Below are 20,333 nucleotides of genomic sequence, written 5' to 3'. Positions count from 1 at the left end.
CTTATTGAGGATCATTTTGCGTTTCTAAAGGCAACCCAATAATTAACCTTTAATCAAAGAATCGGATATTTTATTTTCGTAGTTCTCCATTGCTGTTCTTATTTCAAGCCATTCACCTAGTAGAAAGGACCCACTTGAAAATTTCAGAGCATTCTTTGTCTGGACATCATTCCTTTTCAAGCCAGTCAGGCATCTAATGCCAATGTCTCGCCACTTTACTATATTTCTCGCTGAACATGACAAACACAGACACGTTCCATTAATTCATTGACAATCTCATCATAACTAATGAATAAAACTCTTTGTCAATTATCAGCTAGCAACCCTATAACCAGAGAACAAAAAAGTGAAAAACTGTCGAACTTTAACTTTTGCGCATAAAAAATGACAACAAGCCGGATTGCAACCGCTTTTGACGTTCCGATCGGAAACAAGATGGCGGCTCCACCTACATCTAAATCTAGTATTTCTACTATCAGCCCTTTAATTCCAAGCTTTCATGGTGCCTGATGAGAAAACAAAATCTTTTGACGTTTGGAACGTTAAACAAACTTTTGTCCGAAAATACTTTGTATTCGGTCTACCCAGCTAACTTTAAAAGCAGGTAAAGCAATTTAGCCAAAAATAGTATTCTTCAGCTAAATAACTAGCTTGTTCAACTCAAATTTCTTGTTGGGTACGGCTTGACCAGAGAACACCTTACTAACAAGAGATCAACGATCTGAAACATCGATATTCAGTGCATCACGGACTTAACAACTTTGAGCTGAATGAATACAAATGGTTTCCACAGGAGGGTGAAACACATGTCATCCGCTGTACAATGTGATTCTACTCAAAATCATTTTTTTGTACCCACTTTCTGGGTGGTCTACCCTAATTCAACTGCTTATTTGCTTATTTGTAGTATGTGCTAATTTATCGGTATTTAACTTTTCCAGACAAAAACTTGCAATTAGCTAATTTTGTTCGAGCCTTTTTGTGTTTGTATAGCATATAGTAGATACCTACGAAGCTTCAGATAAATTAATTCATTTACCGAAATAAGAGCAAAACCATTGGACGCTATTTTGAATGAATGATGGATAGACAAATTAGCCACCCCTCTCTAAGGTTTCCATAACCAATGAAAATAGTTCTTCCTACCATTTAACAAAATAGGTTTCAACTACACAATACCATATTCTTAAGATATTATTTTCGCTTGGTGCTGCACTTGGTAGTAATAATTTGGCGGAGAACAAAAACACTAATTGCTCGTCATTTTGTTTTATTACTTTTATCGTTATGTACTACGTATTTCATGGCAAAAAATATGTTTGATTCCCAATCTTCAAACCATCTTTCAATACCACCTTGTTGGTACAGTGTGAAACACATTGAATTTTTGGAAATAAAAGTATCAGAAATTTACGCCTATAGCAAAATAACATCGTGTATTCTACGCTGGAACCAGAAGCATAACAGTGTGTGTGGTTTGTCTTTACCAATGATAAGGTTTTCTATATTTTGCAAATGGTTTTTTTATTACCATTCAAAATATTTTTTTCATCGGTTTTCATTACCGATCAGGAGTTCTTCTTCGTCTCCAGATTAGTTTTCATTGAAATTTAAAATGTTAAATGTTAAGTTAATATTACCCGATTAAGGAGTTAATGCCGCATGTATGGTTTTCACTATACAGTTCTAAATGTGTCCATTTTTAATCGGTTTTCATTACCAGTTTTCCTTACCTCCCGTATTGTTTTCATTATCATTCGAATTTTTTCTATCGGTTTTCAATACCGATTAAGAGGTTTTAATTACCTCCTGAAAGGTTTTCATTACCGATCAAGAGGTTTTCCTCCCGAATGGTTTTCATTACCATTCGAAATGTTTTTTCCCATCGGTTTTCATTACCGATGAGGAGGTTTTCCTTACCTCCCGAATGGTTTTCATTACCATTCTCCTGAATGGTTTTCGTGACCACTTTTTTTTCACCGGTTTTCATTACCGATGAAGAGATTTTCATTATCTCCCAAATGGTTTTCATTACCATTTGAAATGTTTCTTTTCCATCGGTTTTCATTACCGATGAGGAGGTTTTCCTTACCTCCCGAATGGTTAAATGTATTACCATTCAAAATGAGTTTTTTTTTTTATTCGGTTTTCATTACCAAACACACACACACACAAAATCATTCTCGTGTCACAATTTCTATTCCACAAACGTCTTACCTATTCCGCTTTTAACTTGCATCGAATAACTTAATCCACAACCAGTGTCTGGCTTACAGCCTACAAATTGGTACAACAAATACATTAACTGGCAGGATCGCCAATGTAAATGTGCTACAAATTACAATTCGTTATTTGCGCTCCGAATTGCTATGACTGCTCGGGACGCGTCACTCGCGCTCACTGCTTGCTGATGCCGGGTCGGGCGATGCCGGCCGGCGACATGGTTATCCTCGGCTTGCTCGCGATCGACTTGCGACAGTCAGTGATACCAACAGAATAGAGCTAACTTTGTGTTGGACCCCATGGGTAAGGAAACTGACGTAATAAGACTGGTATGCACCTCACAGTACATACATATATATAAATATTAAATTTAGTTTTTGTCCGAGAGCTCTTGGAAAGAACGAGGGGTGCGGGGCGAATAAAAAAAGAAGATAAAACGGAACAAAAATCTAAAATGAAATTATTTCATGACTTTTTTAAAATTATAGGTAGTGGAAAATGTTGGCAAAGAATACGGATAGAAAACATTATTTATATGTTATTTAAATTCTGCAAATCAAAATTACCAATTAATAGATATGTACTATTATTTGTGTACTTAGAGTGTATAAAAATTGAATCATTTTGGAAAAATGGAAACTGAAACTGGTGAAAGATTTTCTGGAGCAGCTTTCAGGATTTGTAAGCAACATTAGATTTCGTGATACAGAAGAAAGCGACATGTATTCTCGATAGGCTATTGGACTTCGGTACATATTTCCGATCCGGAATTTTCATGATTCAACTAGCTTCATTGTAACTTCCGCTATTAAAAGTATTGTTAGAATTATAAGTTTCTTTTCAAGTCAAGTACTGATTCCGATCAATAGGGGAAATAGTCAGATGTACTTTGAAATCACACAGGTGTTGTCTAGAAATGGCTGCTTTAAGAAGTTCTTGCATAGAGCTAGGGTGTAAGGGGTTTTGATGTTGGAGGGTCGGGTGGTGAGTTATCCATTATGCTACGTACACACCAGTCAAGCAGTTTGACGAACGTTGACTCCGCCCCCAAGAAATCGCTTCGGTTCCTGCTTTGTTTGAACGTGTGTGAAGTTGTTCGAACAACCATTTGACAGTTGGCGGCTCGGTTGGAAAAAATTAAAACGGTTTGATTTTGGTTTGAGTTGTCGGGGGTGGAGTCAAGGTTCGCCGAACATGTTTGAGCATTTGTAGTGAAGTTGCACAAACCCCCATATATTTTTTGATGGTTGGTGCTCGAATTGGTGCTTCGGTCGTTCGTGTGTGATATTGTTGGTCGAATAAATTGATTGTTCGTGTCGCTGTTGATAAAACTTGATGGATGTTTGAATAAACGGGAGGTGGAGTCAATGTTGGTCGAACTGCTTGACCGTGTGTACGTTCCATTACGCGTTGACAATCAACGATTTGGTCTTGTTGACGTTGAGGAGAGAAATGTTCGACTATGCCGTTCAGCTTGCTCTTTCTGGAGTTGCGTTAGAAGATCAGTATCGTCGGTCAAATTGAGGTCGTTCGGTAGCTCAATAGTGGTAGGCTGCCGAAGGGGCCCATGGTTTTATCGATTACTATTGGGAACAGTAGCGCAGATAGAATTCATCCATCTTTGTATCTCTACAGCAACTACCCGGATGGTTTGGACATGGATCCGGTTTGCAAGACTCTGCACCACGTGGAAGCTTCGTACTGCGCTTCGGTAAGACTGACGATTTCTCCCTGGCGAACAACAACTCGCTAGCACGACACTACGCTACACTGTTAATGACGTCGAATACTCGGATGAGCAGCTGAAATACCCCAAACCTAAGTCCCAATCCCGTCCATCCTGAAATAACGCATTCTAACCTTGAGATACCACGAGTATCTTGGTATATGTCCCTCTCCCTTTACTGACTGTTGATAATAATGATATAGTTTGTAAATATTATGGAGAGTCTCGGCTCCGTTAAGTGTTATACACCGGTTAAGTGTTATTGACCGGAACGCCCTTGCGTCTTGGGCATTCCACAGACTGGAAGGACTCTTGCAATTCGTTGACCTGATCTATGATGATGCGGAGCGTTACAATATGGCTCTCACATAATCTTTCATGACGGAAGCCTGCATGTTCCCGTTAGAAAATCATGTCTACTTTTCCCTGTTTCCGAATCAGTATAATTTTACGCAAAACTTTGAGAACAATCTACAGTTACATGATGCCATGCCAGTTGTCGCTCACAGTCAGATCTCCTTTTTTGGAACCTTCACTAGGTCGCCGTGTTTCCAGTTGACCGTAAAAGTCGTGACGTCCCAGATATCGCAGAATTATTGATGCAGGATATGCACGGATGGCATGCAGTTGGCCTTGAACATCTCTACTGATACGTGATTGATCCTGGAATTTTATTGGATTTCTTGCTTTGTATAACTGCTTCAATCTCCTGCAGTGATGGGGCTTCGAAGTTGACGTGGGTAATGCGTTGCATTTTTGGCTGTCCATGTCCAGATGTTGGTGGTTGAAAGGACGTCAAAACTTGAAGAAGTTGTTCGAAGTGCTTGTGCTAACAACTCGACAGTTTGAACGGCGAGTGACTAAATGCCACGTATTTCACAAGCATCCTCAGATTCATCCTTGCTCCATTCCGACATCGTGCGATATCGCAGAGAAGCCGAATGTCGCCGGTTGTTGTGGCTTTTTCCCCATCGTCGACAAGGGAGTTCACCCACGCCTGCTTGTTCCGTCTGCAGCAGCATTTGACTCATTTCTCTAGAACCCATCACGCACAGTTGGAGAGATTATTTGGCTGCCCGATCTGTGGAAATGGAAATGGAGCCGGAAATGGATCAACCGAAAATGGAGACGGAGCCGTTTTGATACCCGGAATAAAAGCAGCGTTCACATCGCGTCTTACTATATTATCTCCTTATATTATCAATATCCGACTATGCATTGATCCGATTCAGTAACGGGAAGGAAAGGTCGGTTAGCGAATCAACACATACCGACTAGAAGACCCAAATGTGAAGAGTTCGTTCTTTGAAGAACTTGGAACTTGGCCAGTTGATGTTCCGGAAGGTGGAAGGGTAGAATAGCAGTTGACTTTATCAAGAATTCTTTTATCGAAGCGCAGCGCACTCAGTGAAAAGAGAATACTGATGCAACACGAATGAAGATTTCGTAGTGTAGAGAAGCAAAGGCTGCGATAGAACGGGTTGAACCTGAGCAGTAAAATACGAGTCCTGTCAGGGGGAGTCGAGAGCTGCTGCAGACGGGACAGGCCGGCGTGGGTGGATTTCCTAGCTAATAAGGGAACATTAAAATCGGAGGGTTTTTTTTGATGTCTGTATTACGAGGGTCTGTGTGGCGTCCGGGATGCAAGATTCAGATAACATTGCCGACACCATAAAAGCACCGTACGAGTCTTTGGTGCGCGAGGCTGTGATTGCCTTCGTGGGCTTGCGAAATATTTCTCACCTTGTTGCTTTACACTTAGAATTCTTGTCTTCTTGGAAAATGGCGTATACGTCACTTTTTCAGATTACGGCAGAAAAGTCCAATAAATTCCGCATGAACTCGTGACAAGTGCAGAAGTATATTCGGGTTGCAGTGGGTGAGTGATTGCAACATCATTTCCTTTTCCATCGCTACATTGACTTGAATTCTGACGTGGCAAACGCCAGTGTGACTTAACAAATGAGATCATCAGTAACATTTGTTGGCTCTCTGTGCAAGAACAGCTGATCTGGTCACAATGGAGTAGCAACTATGGGCGGTCAATAAATCTCAAGCTCAAGTAGGAGAACTGTACTAATTTCCATCTCTCTGAACACATTCATCTCATCGCGAAACAAAGAAATACGACACCAATTTAGTCGTTTCTTTTTGTCAACATGCGTGCTCATTGATGAAAATAATCACAAAAATCAGAAACAAATCAAATACCTTTCCATTGCTTTGTTTTTGATGGGATGAACATCGGAGCCATGAGATGAATTTCAGGAGCAGTTCCCCTATTTATTACAAATTGGCACTTAGAACTTTAAACTTTTTTTATTTTGTAGAGTATAATTAAAGTCATTGCTTAGTGAAATTGTGTCGATAATCACATTTATAAAAAAATTCCTTTCTTTTTCTCTGACATTTTTACTTCGCATTTAAACTATAATATTCTCTTCTGTATTTTCAGATTGTTGAAGATTGGAAATTTGTTTCCATGGTCCTAGATCGATTCTTCCTGTGGGTATTTACAATTTCCTGTATATTCGGCACATTTGGTATCATCTTCCAAAGTCCATCCTTGTACGATACCCGGGCTCCAGTCGATCAGCAGCTCAGTGAAATTCCACTAAGAAAAAACAATTTCATGTTACCACCGGACATAGTGCGTATCACTTTGGATTAAATATAACCAGATCGTGATGTCTTTATGAGAAATTGAAGTCCGGTTAGAATGCTAAAAGTTACATTGACCTTGCTTATTCGTATGCAAAAAAAAATCAACGATGAACGCATACGAAAATGTTTTTCACAATGATAAATTTCTAGAATTTTAGGATAAAAAAATAAATGCTATCTCATAATGACACGTAACACATTGTTATTGCCAACCAGCATTTTATCTATCACAATTCTGTACAAAATCTTGGAACATACAGGAGGCTGTTAGAGTGCTAGATTCTTCACAAAAAACGTTTGCTTCTCACCCTATATCGCTATATCTTCTTACATATATAAAATGAGTTAAGCTTTACTCACGAACGGTTAATCGATCTTATAATATATTAAAATTATTTATTTGGTTTATGTTTCTATCCGTGTGGAGGGATTTTTTTTTATTACTTTGGCAAATCCATCCGTTATAATCTCCAACGAGTTTATAGGATGTATGTTCACATGAAAATAACGATTTTTGAATTTGAAAATTGCATTAGCATGAAGAACGCAAAACCTTCTTCTTTAGTACAGGGCAATGTTTGTAGAATAACCATAAAATAATGCGATTCTGGATTTTAAATAATGATTGTATACATAAGAGTCTAGCAAATTTTGAATATGTCATATGCCATTTTTTTAGATACTCCAAGGTTCTTACGCAGAACTTTAGGAAAACATAGCATCCGTTGGTTGGTATTTCGCGACATGTAGGTTTTCTTATCTCAAAAGTGGAATAAATCAATGAATCGTAAATATTTTATAATTATTACAAACGAAATAATGTAAATTTGTTACAAGCATGTTTATAATAAAAAAATGAAATGTTCCTACAAATTATTGTGCGCTTTCTTGCAGATATCACTTTCTTGACATTTCTCGAAACAACCAACCTATTTGAAGAAAACGAAGCGGACTTTTAAACATCCTGAAACCTTGAGGCTGTCTGTATACTATGTATGTCGACAGGTTTTAGACAGTTTTAAGTTCCTCAGCGTGAAGCTCAACCAATCCTTCATCCCACAATCCTAGTTACTGTCCATGTAGTATCAAGAGTTTTGTTTTATTTTGATTCCTGCTTAGGAGTCTATATTTTTTGTGGGAATAGGACATGAGACTTTATTTCAATTTAGACATGTTTCTTTAATTTATTTAGTTAACATCTAAACAGAGACAACAGAATCAACAATTTGACGCCACAATGCACGGTTCGAGGCCGCATCTCTCCAACCTCGGATACGCCCCACGCTCGCCAAGTCGTTTTGCACCTGGTCTGCCCATCTCGCTCGCTGAGCTCCACGCCGTCTCGTACCTGCCGGATCGTAAGCGAACACCATCTTTGCAGGGTTGCTGTCCGGCATTCTTGAAACATGTCCTGCCCATCGTACCCTTCCGGCTTTAGCTACCTTCTGGATACTGGGTTCGCCGTAGAGTTGGGCGAGCTCATGGTTCATTCTTCGCCGCCACACACCGTCTTCTTGCACACCTCCAAAGATGGTCCTAAGCACCCGTCTCTCGAATACTCCGAGTGCTTGCAAGTCCTCCTCGAGCATTGTCCATGTTTCATGTCCGTAGAGGACAACCGGTCTTACAAGCGTCTTGTACATGACACATTTGGTGCGGTGGCGAATCTTTTTCGACCGCAGTTTCTTCTGGAGCCCGTAGTAGGCCCGACTTCCACAGATGGTATCAGGTATCAGAACGTCGGCTCAGGAGGCACGTTCCCCTCAATTTGGGAGATTTGTGCCATCGCCTTCACTGGCCTTTCTCATCATTTACCTGACGGAAAAGGAAGTGAAAAGGGGAAAGGAAGAGGAAGTGAAGTTGGAAAGGAGAATGGAACCATTTATAGGAAAGCCAATTATGTAGACGCATTCAGCTAAGGACTAAATTTAAGAGAGGTGTCACAAAAACACAGAGGACGTAACAATGGACGAACGTCAAAGACGAAACACAGAGTGCACTGTGAAAAACGCATAATGCGAATCCATATAGGTGACAATCACAAATTACATTGTAAAAAATCGCATAATGCGAATCCATATAGGGGAACTGTTCCGATCTCCATCTCACTGTACATATATCCATCTCATCGCTAAACAAAGAAATACGGCACCAAATTCGTCGCTTCTTTTTGTCAACATGCGTGCTCACTGCTGAAAAAAATCACAAAAATAATAAACAAACCAAATTCCTTTCCATTGCTTTGTTTTTGATGGGATGGAAATAGGAGCTATGAGATGAAGTGGCGAACCGTTCCCCTAGGTGGCAATTTGTTGAAAACTAAGTAAAACACATATTCATAACCCCATTCTTATTGAACCTCACGTTGAGATTGAACAAGAGTAGCCGAACTCGAACGTCAAGAACGAAACACAGAGTACACTGTGAAAAACGGATAATGCGAATCCATATAGGTAACATATACAAAGTACATTGTAAAAAAAAATGCATAATGCGAATCCATATAGGTGACAATTTGTTGAAAACTGAAGCCGAACGTCAAGGACGAGACACAGAGTACACTGTGAAAAACGCATAATGCGAATCCATATAGGTGACAATTTGTTGAAAACTAAGTAAAACACATATCCATAACCCCACTCTTATTTAACCTCACGTTGAGATTGAACAAGAGTAGCCAAAGACGAACGTCAAGGACGAGACACACAGTACACTGTGAAAAACGCATAATGCGAATCCATAAAGGTAACATGCACAAAGTACATTGTAAAAAAACGCATAATGCGAATCCATATAGGTGAAAATTTGTTGAAAAACTAAGTAAAAAACATTCATAATCCCACCCTTATTCAAACTCAAGTTGAGATTAAACAAGAGTAGCTGAAGCCGAACGTCAAAGACGAAACACAGAGTACACTGTGAAAAGCGCATAATGCGAATCCATATAGGTAACATAATGCACATTGTAAAAAACGCATAATGCGAATCCATATAGGTGACAATTTGTTGAAAACTAATTAAAACACATATTCATAACCCTACTCTTATTTCACCTCACGATGAGGTTGAATAAGAGTAGCCGATTATCTCGGAGAAGTAAAGAGTCAACTACGCCATATCTCCGGTTAGCGCAGCGAGGGCTAAAATACTGTGAAGGGGGCCCTGGTGCTTCACAGGCTCCGTTTGCGGTTAGGTTCTTATTAGACCCCCCTAACCATTCATTCGTAGGCACGATAAGCATAAAGCCGCATCACACCGAGAATTAGGGGTCACCTGTGTGGTGGACTTTTACCACTGGAACAGGCAATCCGTAATGTTATTCTTAGCCAGATAACCAGCTGCCGACACCACACGGCTATCTAGGCTGTTTGTGGAGAGAAGTTGACATTGACTTTACGTCAACTCTCAATGTGGCCGAACAGCCGACAAAAGGACAACCGGTCTTACAAGCGTCTTGTACATGACACATTTGGTGCGGTGGCGAATCTTTTTCGACCGCAGTTTCTTCTGGAGCCCGTAGTAGGCCCGACTTCCACAGATGATGCGCCTTCGTATTTCACGACTAACGTTGTTGTCAGCCGTTAGCAAGGATCCGAGGTAGACGAATTCCTCGACCACCTCGAAGGTATCCCCGTCTATCGTAACACTGCTTCCCAGGCGGGCCCTGTCGCGCTCGGTTCCGCCCACAAGCATGTACTTTGTCTTTGACGCATTCACCACCAGTCCAACTTTTGTTGCTTCACGTTTCAGGCGGGTGTGCAGTTCTGCCACCTTTGCAAATGTTCGGCCGACAATGTCCATGTCATCCGCGAAGCAAATAAATTGACTGGATCTGTTGAAAATCGTACCCCGGCTGTTACACCCGGCTCTCCGCATGACACCTTCTAGCGCAATGTTGAACAACAGGCACGAAAGTCCATCACCGTGTCTTAGTCCCCGGCGCGATTCGAACGAACTGGAGTGTTCGCCCGAAATCTTCACACAGTTTTGCACACCATCCACCGTTGCTTTGATCAGTCTGGTAAGCTTCCCAGGGAAGCTGTTCTCGTCCATAATTTTCCATAGCTCTACGCGGTCTATACTGTCGTATGCCGCCTTGAAATCAACGAACAGATGGTGCGTTGGGACCTGGTATTCACGGCATTTTGAAGGATTTGCCGTACAGTAAAGATCTGGTCCGTTGTCGAGCGGCCATCAACGAAGCCGGCTTGATAACTTCCCACGAACTCATTCACTAATGGTGACAGACGACGAAGATGATCTGGGATATCCCTTTGTAGGCGGCATTAAGGATGGTGATCGCTCGAAAGTTCTCACACTCCAGTTTGTCGCCTTTCTTGTAGATGGAGCATATAACCCCTTCCTTCCAATCCTCCGGTAGCTGTTCGGTTTCCCAGATTCTGACTATCAGTTTGTGCAGGCGATACCATCCTTACCAGCTGCTTTATTGGTCTTTAGCTGTTGAATGGCATCCTTAACTTCCCTCAAGGTGGGGGCTGGTTGGCTTCCATCGTCCGCTGAACTGACGTAGTCATCTCCTCCGCTGCCTTGACTTTCACTGCCAGTACTCTCCGCGCCATTCAGATGTTCCTCGTAGTGCTGCTTCCACCTTTCTATCACCACAAGTTCGTCCGTCAAGATGCTTCCATCCTTATCCCGGCACATTTCGGCTCGCGGCACGAAGCCTTTGCGGGATGCGTTGAGCTTCTGGTAGAACTTGCGTGTTTCTTGAGAACGGCACAGCTGTTCCATCTCCTCGCACTCCGCTTCTTCCAGGCGGTGTTTCTTCTCCTGAAAAAGGCGGGTCTGCTGTCTCCGCTTCCGTCTATAACGTTCCACGTTCTGCCGGGTACCTTGCTGCAGCGCGACCGCCCGCGCTGCGTCCTTCTCCTCCAAAATTTGTCTGCACTCTTCGTCGAACCAATCGTTCCGTCGACTTCGACCCATATACCCGACGTTGTTCTCCGCTGCGTCGTTAATGGCTGCTTTGACTGTATTCAAGCAGTCCAAGTCCACCAAACCCCCTAAATTTCCAGAGGACCATTCCTCCTTATTTCCGGTGGACCATGGTGCACAGTTTCACTTAGAGTCCCTCGCTGGCACTCGGACGATGATCAGCCGCCCCTAACATGGAGAACAGACGCTGTTGTGAGCCGATCCTGACATGGAGAACAGACGCTCAATAAGATTTGCACCTCCGGAGAGAAGCAAACACCCCCTTCCCTGTCAGCATACGACCATAGTTCCCACCGGGGTTGGTTACCCGATCTTCCCTAAGGTTGCTCGTATCCCGGCCAGAACCGCGGGGAGGTAGGGATAGGAGTTGCTGGGTAAGAGGCTAAGGACCGCGAGATGGGGTCTATTTTATTCCTTCAGGTACGCGAAGTACCAATGGTACGCTTTACCCAGCATTTGCCGTGCCAATTTAGACATGTCAAGAAACGAAATAGGGGAGATCCTTAAGTACCGCATGTATGCAGTCTTCTGATGAAAAACTTCTACCCATCCGGGTTGTGTACACTGACATACCGTATAACTACACAAAATATGGTCATTGATAGCATTCGAAAATGTTGTTCAATGATGAACTTTGATGGAAAATTTACGGAGATTCTTTCATCGTGTTCAAATATTCCTATTACAAGAATGAGGTAATCATCTAGAATTATTTTTTGTCATTATTATCGACTTTCAGCACGAGGTTCGCTTGTCTTGTATCGAAGAAGAGATATACATTTTTAATTTGCATTTCAATTGTTTTATTATACTGCCTGGGCTCGATATACGTAGGAAAGTCCGTTGTAGATTGTTTGATTCTTTTTTTTCTATATTCAGTTTGTCTAGAGTTGTCCGAGAGAGTGGTCCATGTGGATTTGCCAGGTTTCATCAGATTTTGTTGGGGTGTGTTTGTGTCTAGCTTAGATCTTGACATAGATGTACGCGTTCTCCAGTAAATTGATGGTATTCCGCTCACTTATTGGATCGTTCTTCAGGGGCGCTTCTCGGGCAGCTTGGAAAACTGGGCAGGGGCTAAGCATATGCCCAATGGCTGCAGTTACATATCTCACAGGAAGTGGGGAAATTTTCGCCTCCCAGCTAGTGAGAGACATTTGTGTGCCCTGTTCTGAACGGGGACAACGTCACCTGATCTCTGCAGTTAGCAGGCCGTTGCCGGGTAGGTTCGAGCTGCAGTAACGGCGATGATCGAGTCCCGGGGGACTCCGACTTCCTCCTTCATCACTTTAGACGTGTGGTTTCCCAGCTCGACATAGAAGGAACGGTTCGTGACGAAGTTCTTGATAAAATTGAGCATGTTACCGGATATCCCCCTGGGCTTGAGCTTCCGCAGGACTCCGGGTGTCAATGTACGACTATACGTCTTCGACAAGTCGAAGAATACGAGTTCTATGAGGTGGCCTTTCTTTCTTGCGTATTCCATAATATTCCCAAATGCCGCGAAATAGGTGACTGGTGTACTCCAGGTAGCCTCTGAGTACTTGGTTCACTATCCGCTCCAACAGTTTCGCTGCGACATTGGTGAGCGCGAGAGGCCTGCATGCATTCGGGTTGTTGGATGCGCCCTGGCTCTTCGCAATGGCGTCTACGAAGCTTGCTTTCCACTCTGTTGGTAGGGTACCGTTCCGCTATTCCGTGTTAATGGCGTTCAGTAGGGCAATTTTCTCTTCGGAAGGAAGCTTCCTTCCTGCGTAGCCCTAAGAGTTAGGTCCAGCGGATTTTCCATAGACTTTCTTGAGCGAGTATTCCTCTGATGAGAAGGTATCGTTGAATTACTCACCCTTACTCGGTGGGACCTGAAAGGCCGTGATTTCCAGCGCTGGATTACCGTGCTTTTTCTTGAACTGTTCTATGTATGCATCATACGATAACTGCGCCTTGAAGTGATCGACCAGGGCGTTATATTCCCAGTGCCTGCCCCAGCCTTGACGAGGGCCCCTTTCCGTCCTCGAGCTCGGAACCCGTCCGGTTGACCGACGTCGCGAAAGCGACGATACCATGTTGTTCTTCGCGCGGCTACTTGTTCGATAAAAGGATCGAGTTCGACCACAGGGCACCAGTATGACCCATGAAGCCGACTCTGAACCCTTGGACCACCTCTTATTTGAGCCTGAACTAGCCAACCTTGAGTACACGCGCCACCTTCTGTGTAGCTCCGAGATGATTTGGACGATAGCCGATAAAACGGCGTTCGAGCCAACTTCATCTTTAAACATCCTCCGAACTAGGTTGTCCGGGGTAGTGTTCAGACCACATGTGGCAAGCATGTGGTCACGCATTGCGCGAAAACGTGGGCACACGAACAACACGTGTTTTGCCGTTTCCTCTAAACCTGCGCACACCGGACACTCGGGCGAGGCCAAGTAAGCCAGCTGCGTTACCTGCATTGTGATTTTGCAGCACGCTTAAACGCCGGGCACATCGAACCCCCCATGGGGTGCTTGCTGTTCGCAGCTTTGTTGGAACAAATCAATCAATTGGGAGGGTTCGTGCAGCATTGTGCCTTATGTCCCTCCAATCCGCATCGTCGACAGAGCTTGCTTCTATCAGAGCCTTTGCAGTCCCATTGCTTGTGGCCCGGTTCTAGGCACTTGAAGCAAACTTCGGGTTGCTCATATATGCTCACGGGGCACACCGACCATCCCACCTTGACGCTCCCTAACTTGACTACCTTGGAGGCGTCCGCTGCAGATAGCCGAACCAATGCTACCTGCGTCCCTGCCGGACCTTTCCGTAGCCGAACGGCTGCGGTGGGCGTCTCAACTTCACACTGCCGCCGCAGTGCCGTGACGAGTGTGAGGGTGAGATATATTAGCAATTGGGCAATCGACTTTTAGAGTGCATTGATGACAGATATGCAAATATCGTATAACGGTTTGGTTGCCAACACCGACTAGTAAAAAGCAGGCCATGACTTTGCCTCTTTCCTCGTGGGACAACGAACGGAGTAGCACGCGCGACAAGACAGCACACCTCGTGACAGATAGCTCGTTCGGCAGAATTGGGCCGCACAACGAGCTCTTCGACTTCGGTGATCTCGTCCAGGTCTTTAACCCTTAGATTCACCTCCGTCGTGAGTGCCCTCACCTAGACCGTCTCGCCTAGGACTTCCTTCGCCAACTTCTTGTAGGCGGCACCCTTTTGCGAGACGCCCCGCTTCAGTTCGAGGATCATCTCGCCCATCCGGGTACGTCTTATTCGACGTACATCGGCGCCGAGTTCACCGAGCTTGACGTCACTCCTCATCGCCTTCAAGACGTCCGTGTACTTGTAGCTTCGTCCGTCGTGATGACTAGGGCATCGCCCCTGGAGCGATTGGCGCCCACCCTCGACTTCTTGCTACCCTCATTCGCCTGAGTCTTATTTTCGGCCCTTGACGTCTTCGGTTTCCTCTTGTTCTTGACCAGGGTCCAGGAGGCGTCATCCCCCTCTATTTCCCAGGTCTGGTGCGACTGAGAGCTCTCAGCCTGCTGTAACCCCTTACCACCGTCTTTCCTGGGTGGACGAACCTTTCCAGGTTCTTCCTCCCCGGTTTTGGAGGCCCCACTACCCTTGTTCGGGGTAGTAACCCTCCGCGTTTAGGGGGGTAGTAACCCTCCTGGTGTCTTGTGGAGGGCCAAATTGTTTGCATTGGTCATTATCGGTCGAACATTTAAAAAGATGGCAGAACTGCCTGCAACATGAGTTCTCGATATTATATTCCAGAACTAACTAAATCGATCCTTGATCTGAATAACATTCAATAGCATTCAAAAATAACATGTATTTCATACATTAATTATATTAGTAACGCCTTAAAAATATGTGACGCGGCGAGCTTGCAGCACTTTCTTCCAAATTATATGGAAATTATTGAAATGTAATTCAAACCTGCCTAAATGTTGGTTTTTCAATGTCAAGCACATAAGGATTTGTAACCTTTTTATTATGAGATTGATAAAATACTAATGAAGGGCTATGGAACGTCTTTGGTTAAGGTGGGGCGTATTGCCCAGGCACTTTTGAAATCCATTTTTTCACGACTTTTCAAAAAAGCTTTATTACGTGTTATCTGTAATATATTAATACAACCACTCACGGGCAATGCATTTGCAACTTCCTAGACTACCAAATAACACAAAGTTTGCATAAATTGCGTTGAAAAGTAAAAAGTTATACTAGGTATTGCCTTAGGGGGGCATATTATATCGTCTTACCCTACACACCCAACATGTGAATAAGTGATATGTTAATGTCTCAATACTTGGTCACAATAGTTATCCAACAACTTGTTATTCTCAAAAAAGCATTTTTATTTTGACGTTTTTGCTTTCTGGTAAGGTTTTTTGTACATGTACATGGTCAACTAGTATAGTTAATAAAGTTCATTGGTAGATTAATACGTAAAACGCCTGCGTTGTGCATTCAAAGTGATATCTCTTCTCTTCTCTTCTCTATATACATAAAAATGAATTTCTGTCTGTCTGACCCTTATAGACTCGGAAACTGCTGAACCGATCGGCGTGAAAATTTGTATGCAGAGGTTTTTGGAGCCGGGGAAGGTTCTTAAGATGGTTCGAGACCCCTATACAAATGAAACTGGGGACTGGATCGAGGGGGCTCCTATACAAATGAAACACCAATTTCTTTATAACTCCAGCATTAATCAAGCAAATGGAACTAAATCTTGCATGTGGAGGTTTCGGAAGGGAAAATATGTTTCTGTGGTGGTTCGAAACCCCTCCCTTTTTTGGAAAGGGGGGCTTCCAAACAAATGAAACAAAAATTTCTTCATAAAATTCGAGAACTAATCGAAGAATAAAGCAATTTTAGGCAAAACGAAGCTCGTCGGGTCTGCTAGTTATAAAATATAAACACTTCCGAAAGAAGGGTTAAAACATAGTGTAAGATTAGGGTTTAACAAAGATTCTGAATAATATTGAGACATTGCAACAAATGTCCAACAAAATAATTTCCAACTTTAGACAAAAATCGTTTCAATCTTCTATTGCAACGATTAGCTCCTTGTACCCTTAGTATTAATTAGGTTAGGTTTAGTTTAAGTTAAAAACATTGTAATTCCTACATGGTTCAATTCATCCAGAGGAAAAATCCTAACTGCCAGAGGCAATTGAAATGTATTAATAATAACTAAAAATGTAACATAGCAAATAAGGATGATAGTGTTAAGAAAACACGGAACACCTAGTCTAAGAGATGAACGCATGTAGTAGATAATTAGCAAATGAAAGTAGTGTATAAAAATATTGTGATTAAACCCTAAATCCTAAACTAAAACTATAGTGTAAGATACTAATCAAACCCTAAAATAAGATATTTTTTTGTACGATTTTGTTATCTAGCTGTTAATGAGATCGATGACTCAATATTACCACCTAAACCCATTGTCTTTTTCCAATGACGGTGCTTTAAAACGTGGAATATTCCAAGGGAGATGTATCGGCAGCAAAATAAAATTTCTATGAAGAATTACAAATTTTCCATAAAAAATACGAAATTGTCAATAAAGAGATCAGGGCGTGAGCAATAAAAAAATATAAAATTTTCACAAATAATGCAAAAGTTCCACAAACAATTAGGATTTTTCTACAAAACACAAAAATAGCAAAAATTGCGATTATGAAAGAAGAATTTTCCACAAAAAGTTCCTTGGAAAAAAATACAAAATATCCATAAATAAATCAATATTAGCAATAATCAATTACAAAATTTTCCACGAAATATTTTGTTTTCCACAAAAAATTAAAAAATTTCCACAAAATAAGCAACAAAGAGCAATAAAAAATACGAAAATTTCCATAAAAAATACATAAAAGCAAAAATTCTGATAAAAATTTTCAAACATTTTTTAACGGTTTCAAAAAGATCCATGGAAAAACCTCTGCTTTGCTCTTTTGATTGATTTTTTCGTGGGAAGTTTTTAGTTTTTTGTAAAGATTTTTTTAAATTGTTTGTTGCTGGTATTGATTTATTAATGGACATTCTGCATTTTTTTTCTGTGAAACATTTTGATTTCTTTATGGAAAATTATTTTTTATATTGCATTTTTAGCTTTTAAAAGTACTAATTTATTTTTGTTTTGTGGAAAAATTTCAATTGTTTATGGAAATTTTGCATTATTCGTGGAAATTTTATATTTGTTTGTTGCTCATTCCCTGATTTCTTTATTGGAAATCTCCTAATTTTTAGGGGATTTTTTTTATTTTTTTAGGGAGAGTTTTTATTTTAGTCAGGTATATGTGCTGAATCATGCCTATAAGCAAATATGAATAAACTTTTCGGAACTTTTTAATGTTGGAAGAAAAAGTTTTCCACGCAGCATCTCACGAAATATTAAATAGAGGGTAAATAAAACTGTCAGCTTGAGAATTATCAAGAAATTTCCACTTCAACACTTCTAAAAAACAATCCCAAAAATAGTAGTACAGATTAACCAATATCCTATTAGATTTTAAGTAAAAGAATGTTACATTTGCCGTTCGGGTGGCCCATAATACTATGTAGACTTGATTTGTGCGTGGAAGTCAGGCTCACAAACCCTTCATTTGTTCTGGAATGTTCACATACGGATTTTCTTTACAATGCCATTGCAACGGTACCAATAATAAGTCAACAACACTGATTATCTATCTTATATCTTTTCTACATATAAAAATGAGATTGCATTTTCTTTAAAACCTGACACTATATTTTTTTACATTTTACATAATTAAAAAAAATAGGTTTGTGGAAGTTTTAAATTATTCATGAATATTTCATATATATTTAGTAATTGTTTGGAGGACAGACGGATATCATTTTCGGATATCATGACAATTTTTTACTTTTTTGATGAAAAATATTCAATTCTTCGTGGAATGTCAACAAAAAGGGATTGTTAAACCAAAAAGCCTGGTGCATTGGCTCGTAATTATTAGCCAAAAAGTCGAAAAGCAGTATCACTGCTAGTAAGAATAGATTAATGCGGTCTGTTTTATTGTTCAATTGTAGCGAATTATAGCCATTTCACACATAACGTCAACGCAAACATGTTCGTCTACCTTTGTAAAAATATTGCCAAAACATTGTGATATAATTAACACGTCCGAAACCAGATTCCTAAAATCTTCTCTGGCTCACTCACTTGTTTTGTCTCAAAAAGCTTTTGAGCGTAGGCAATACGAGATCTTAGTTCACGTGGTAAATAAAGCACAATGACATCAAGAAAAGGCCGATGAGCTAGACTTTACTAATGAATGAAATGATAATAATTATAATGAGATGTTTAAATGTAGCTTTACTTATGTATTCATAATGTATACAATTGTTAGATATAAATCAATGCCACCGATATTCATCTCACGTCTAATCAAATATGCTTCTACAATGTCTATATCGTCCATTCTATCGAAAGAAAGTGATTTTATCGAATTAGCACGTTTTGATTTCGTACCTTGCCATTAAGTGCTTTATATCTCGATAGATTAGCCAACAGTTTGTAATCTGATTGTGAAGCTATAAGTGATACAAACCCAGAAATGTATTTCATACAAATATTATTCACGCTCTCTTTGAACCATATTCTACTAAATATTGCCGTAGCAACGGATCTTAAAAATAATACATCCGATGTTCCTGAAGAAGGTCGATACTTGCTTTATCCTCATTTTAGTTCTCTACAAGTTTGTTTTTTGTTGGTGTGCACTTGATGTGTATTGCAAAATTACATTTTCTTTTTCATTTCAGTTTGCAGTTGGTACATCTTCCATATTGCCATTGTATGTCCCTAAGAAGAAGTACCCAATCAGACAATTGGGTATGAGTTTTGGATTTGGAGTATGGTACAAACTTCCATACCGACTGAAGGATTTTTACAGTTTTCCAACATGGGCTCGAGTAATGGTTGACGTTGTAAAGGGAAGATATTTTCCTTCGGAGGTAATAACGGCAAGGTCAACTCGGAGAACACATTTCTTACGCCCACTGAGTGCAGGCGATGTATATATAGCAATAGAAGGACTTTTGGAGTTTTCAGGATATGGTAAAGATTGTTTCATTAAAAGTGTTTGTGAGTTAGCGCATAGTCCATTTTACGATTTAGAAGAAGACTTGTACGCCGAAATCATACATTTTTTGCTTACGTAAGTTGGCAAAAAAGTGTAATGGTTGCATAGTAAATAATTGCAAATTATTTTTCAGGCCTTCAGAACACCAAGCTTTTGATTTACATGAACGGAAAATGCAGCACAAATACGAATCAGCAGAACGTTTTGGAAAGATGGGTGCAGACTGCAATATAATATTTCCTAATTGTAGACGAAGCTTTTTGATGAACATTTCAGATTTTTTGGAAGACAACAATTTAGACTAGAACATGTGTATTGGTTCCCGGCAGGAAATTTTAGCTATTTTAGCTTTAGCTTTGGGTAAGCACAAAGCATTACGGTGCTATTTTGGCAAAATCATATAATAATTATTGATTATAGATCATGTGTTGGAAATGGACCCCGGGAATATATGTCATCACCTTAGTGTTCAAATAATTGAAGATACATTTATGTAATTAAACAAAAAGGGTATTATTAAAGACGAATTATGGGTTGACAACAGTATACTAGCAGCTTGTAACATTCATTATTTGTTTTGTGATTTAGGTTTAATCAACAAAGAAGTGCTTGTCAAATATTGCTAATTTAAATTAGCACAATTAACAGTTGGATAATAA

The 20,333-nt window shown here is 40.8% G+C and overlaps 2 protein-coding genes across 2 annotated transcripts in view; both read left to right on the top strand.

Moving 5' to 3' along the window:
• Window positions 1-7,486, top strand: part of LOC134220685 (acetylcholine receptor subunit beta-like 2) — a 34,778-nt gene extending 27,292 nt beyond the window's left edge. The window contains exon 9 of the mRNA XM_062699790.1: window positions 6,405-7,486. Within this exon, the coding sequence (XP_062555774.1) occupies window positions 6,405-6,620 (216 nt within the window). The 3' untranslated portion in view covers window positions 6,621-7,486. The remainder of the gene's footprint in view (window positions 1-6,404) is intronic.
• An 11,660-nt stretch (window positions 7,487-19,146) lies between these two features.
• Window positions 19,147-20,028, top strand: LOC134222131 (uncharacterized). The gene is made up of 3 exons (XM_062701274.1): window positions 19,147-19,290; window positions 19,355-19,749; window positions 19,808-20,028. The coding sequence occupies exons 1-3, from the start codon at window positions 19,147-19,149 to the stop codon at window positions 19,977-19,979; spliced, it is 711 nt and encodes a 236-aa protein (XP_062557258.1). The 3' UTR covers window positions 19,980-20,028.
• Window positions 20,029-20,333: the final 305 nt, after the last annotated feature.

This window comes from Armigeres subalbatus, chromosome 3 (assembly GCF_024139115.2).
Source record: "Armigeres subalbatus isolate Guangzhou_Male chromosome 3, GZ_Asu_2, whole genome shotgun sequence".
NCBI lineage: Eukaryota > Metazoa > Arthropoda > Insecta > Diptera > Culicidae > Armigeres > Armigeres subalbatus.
The sequence above is the reverse complement of the archived record's forward strand: the minus strand, read 5'-3'. Positions and strand labels throughout refer to the sequence as shown.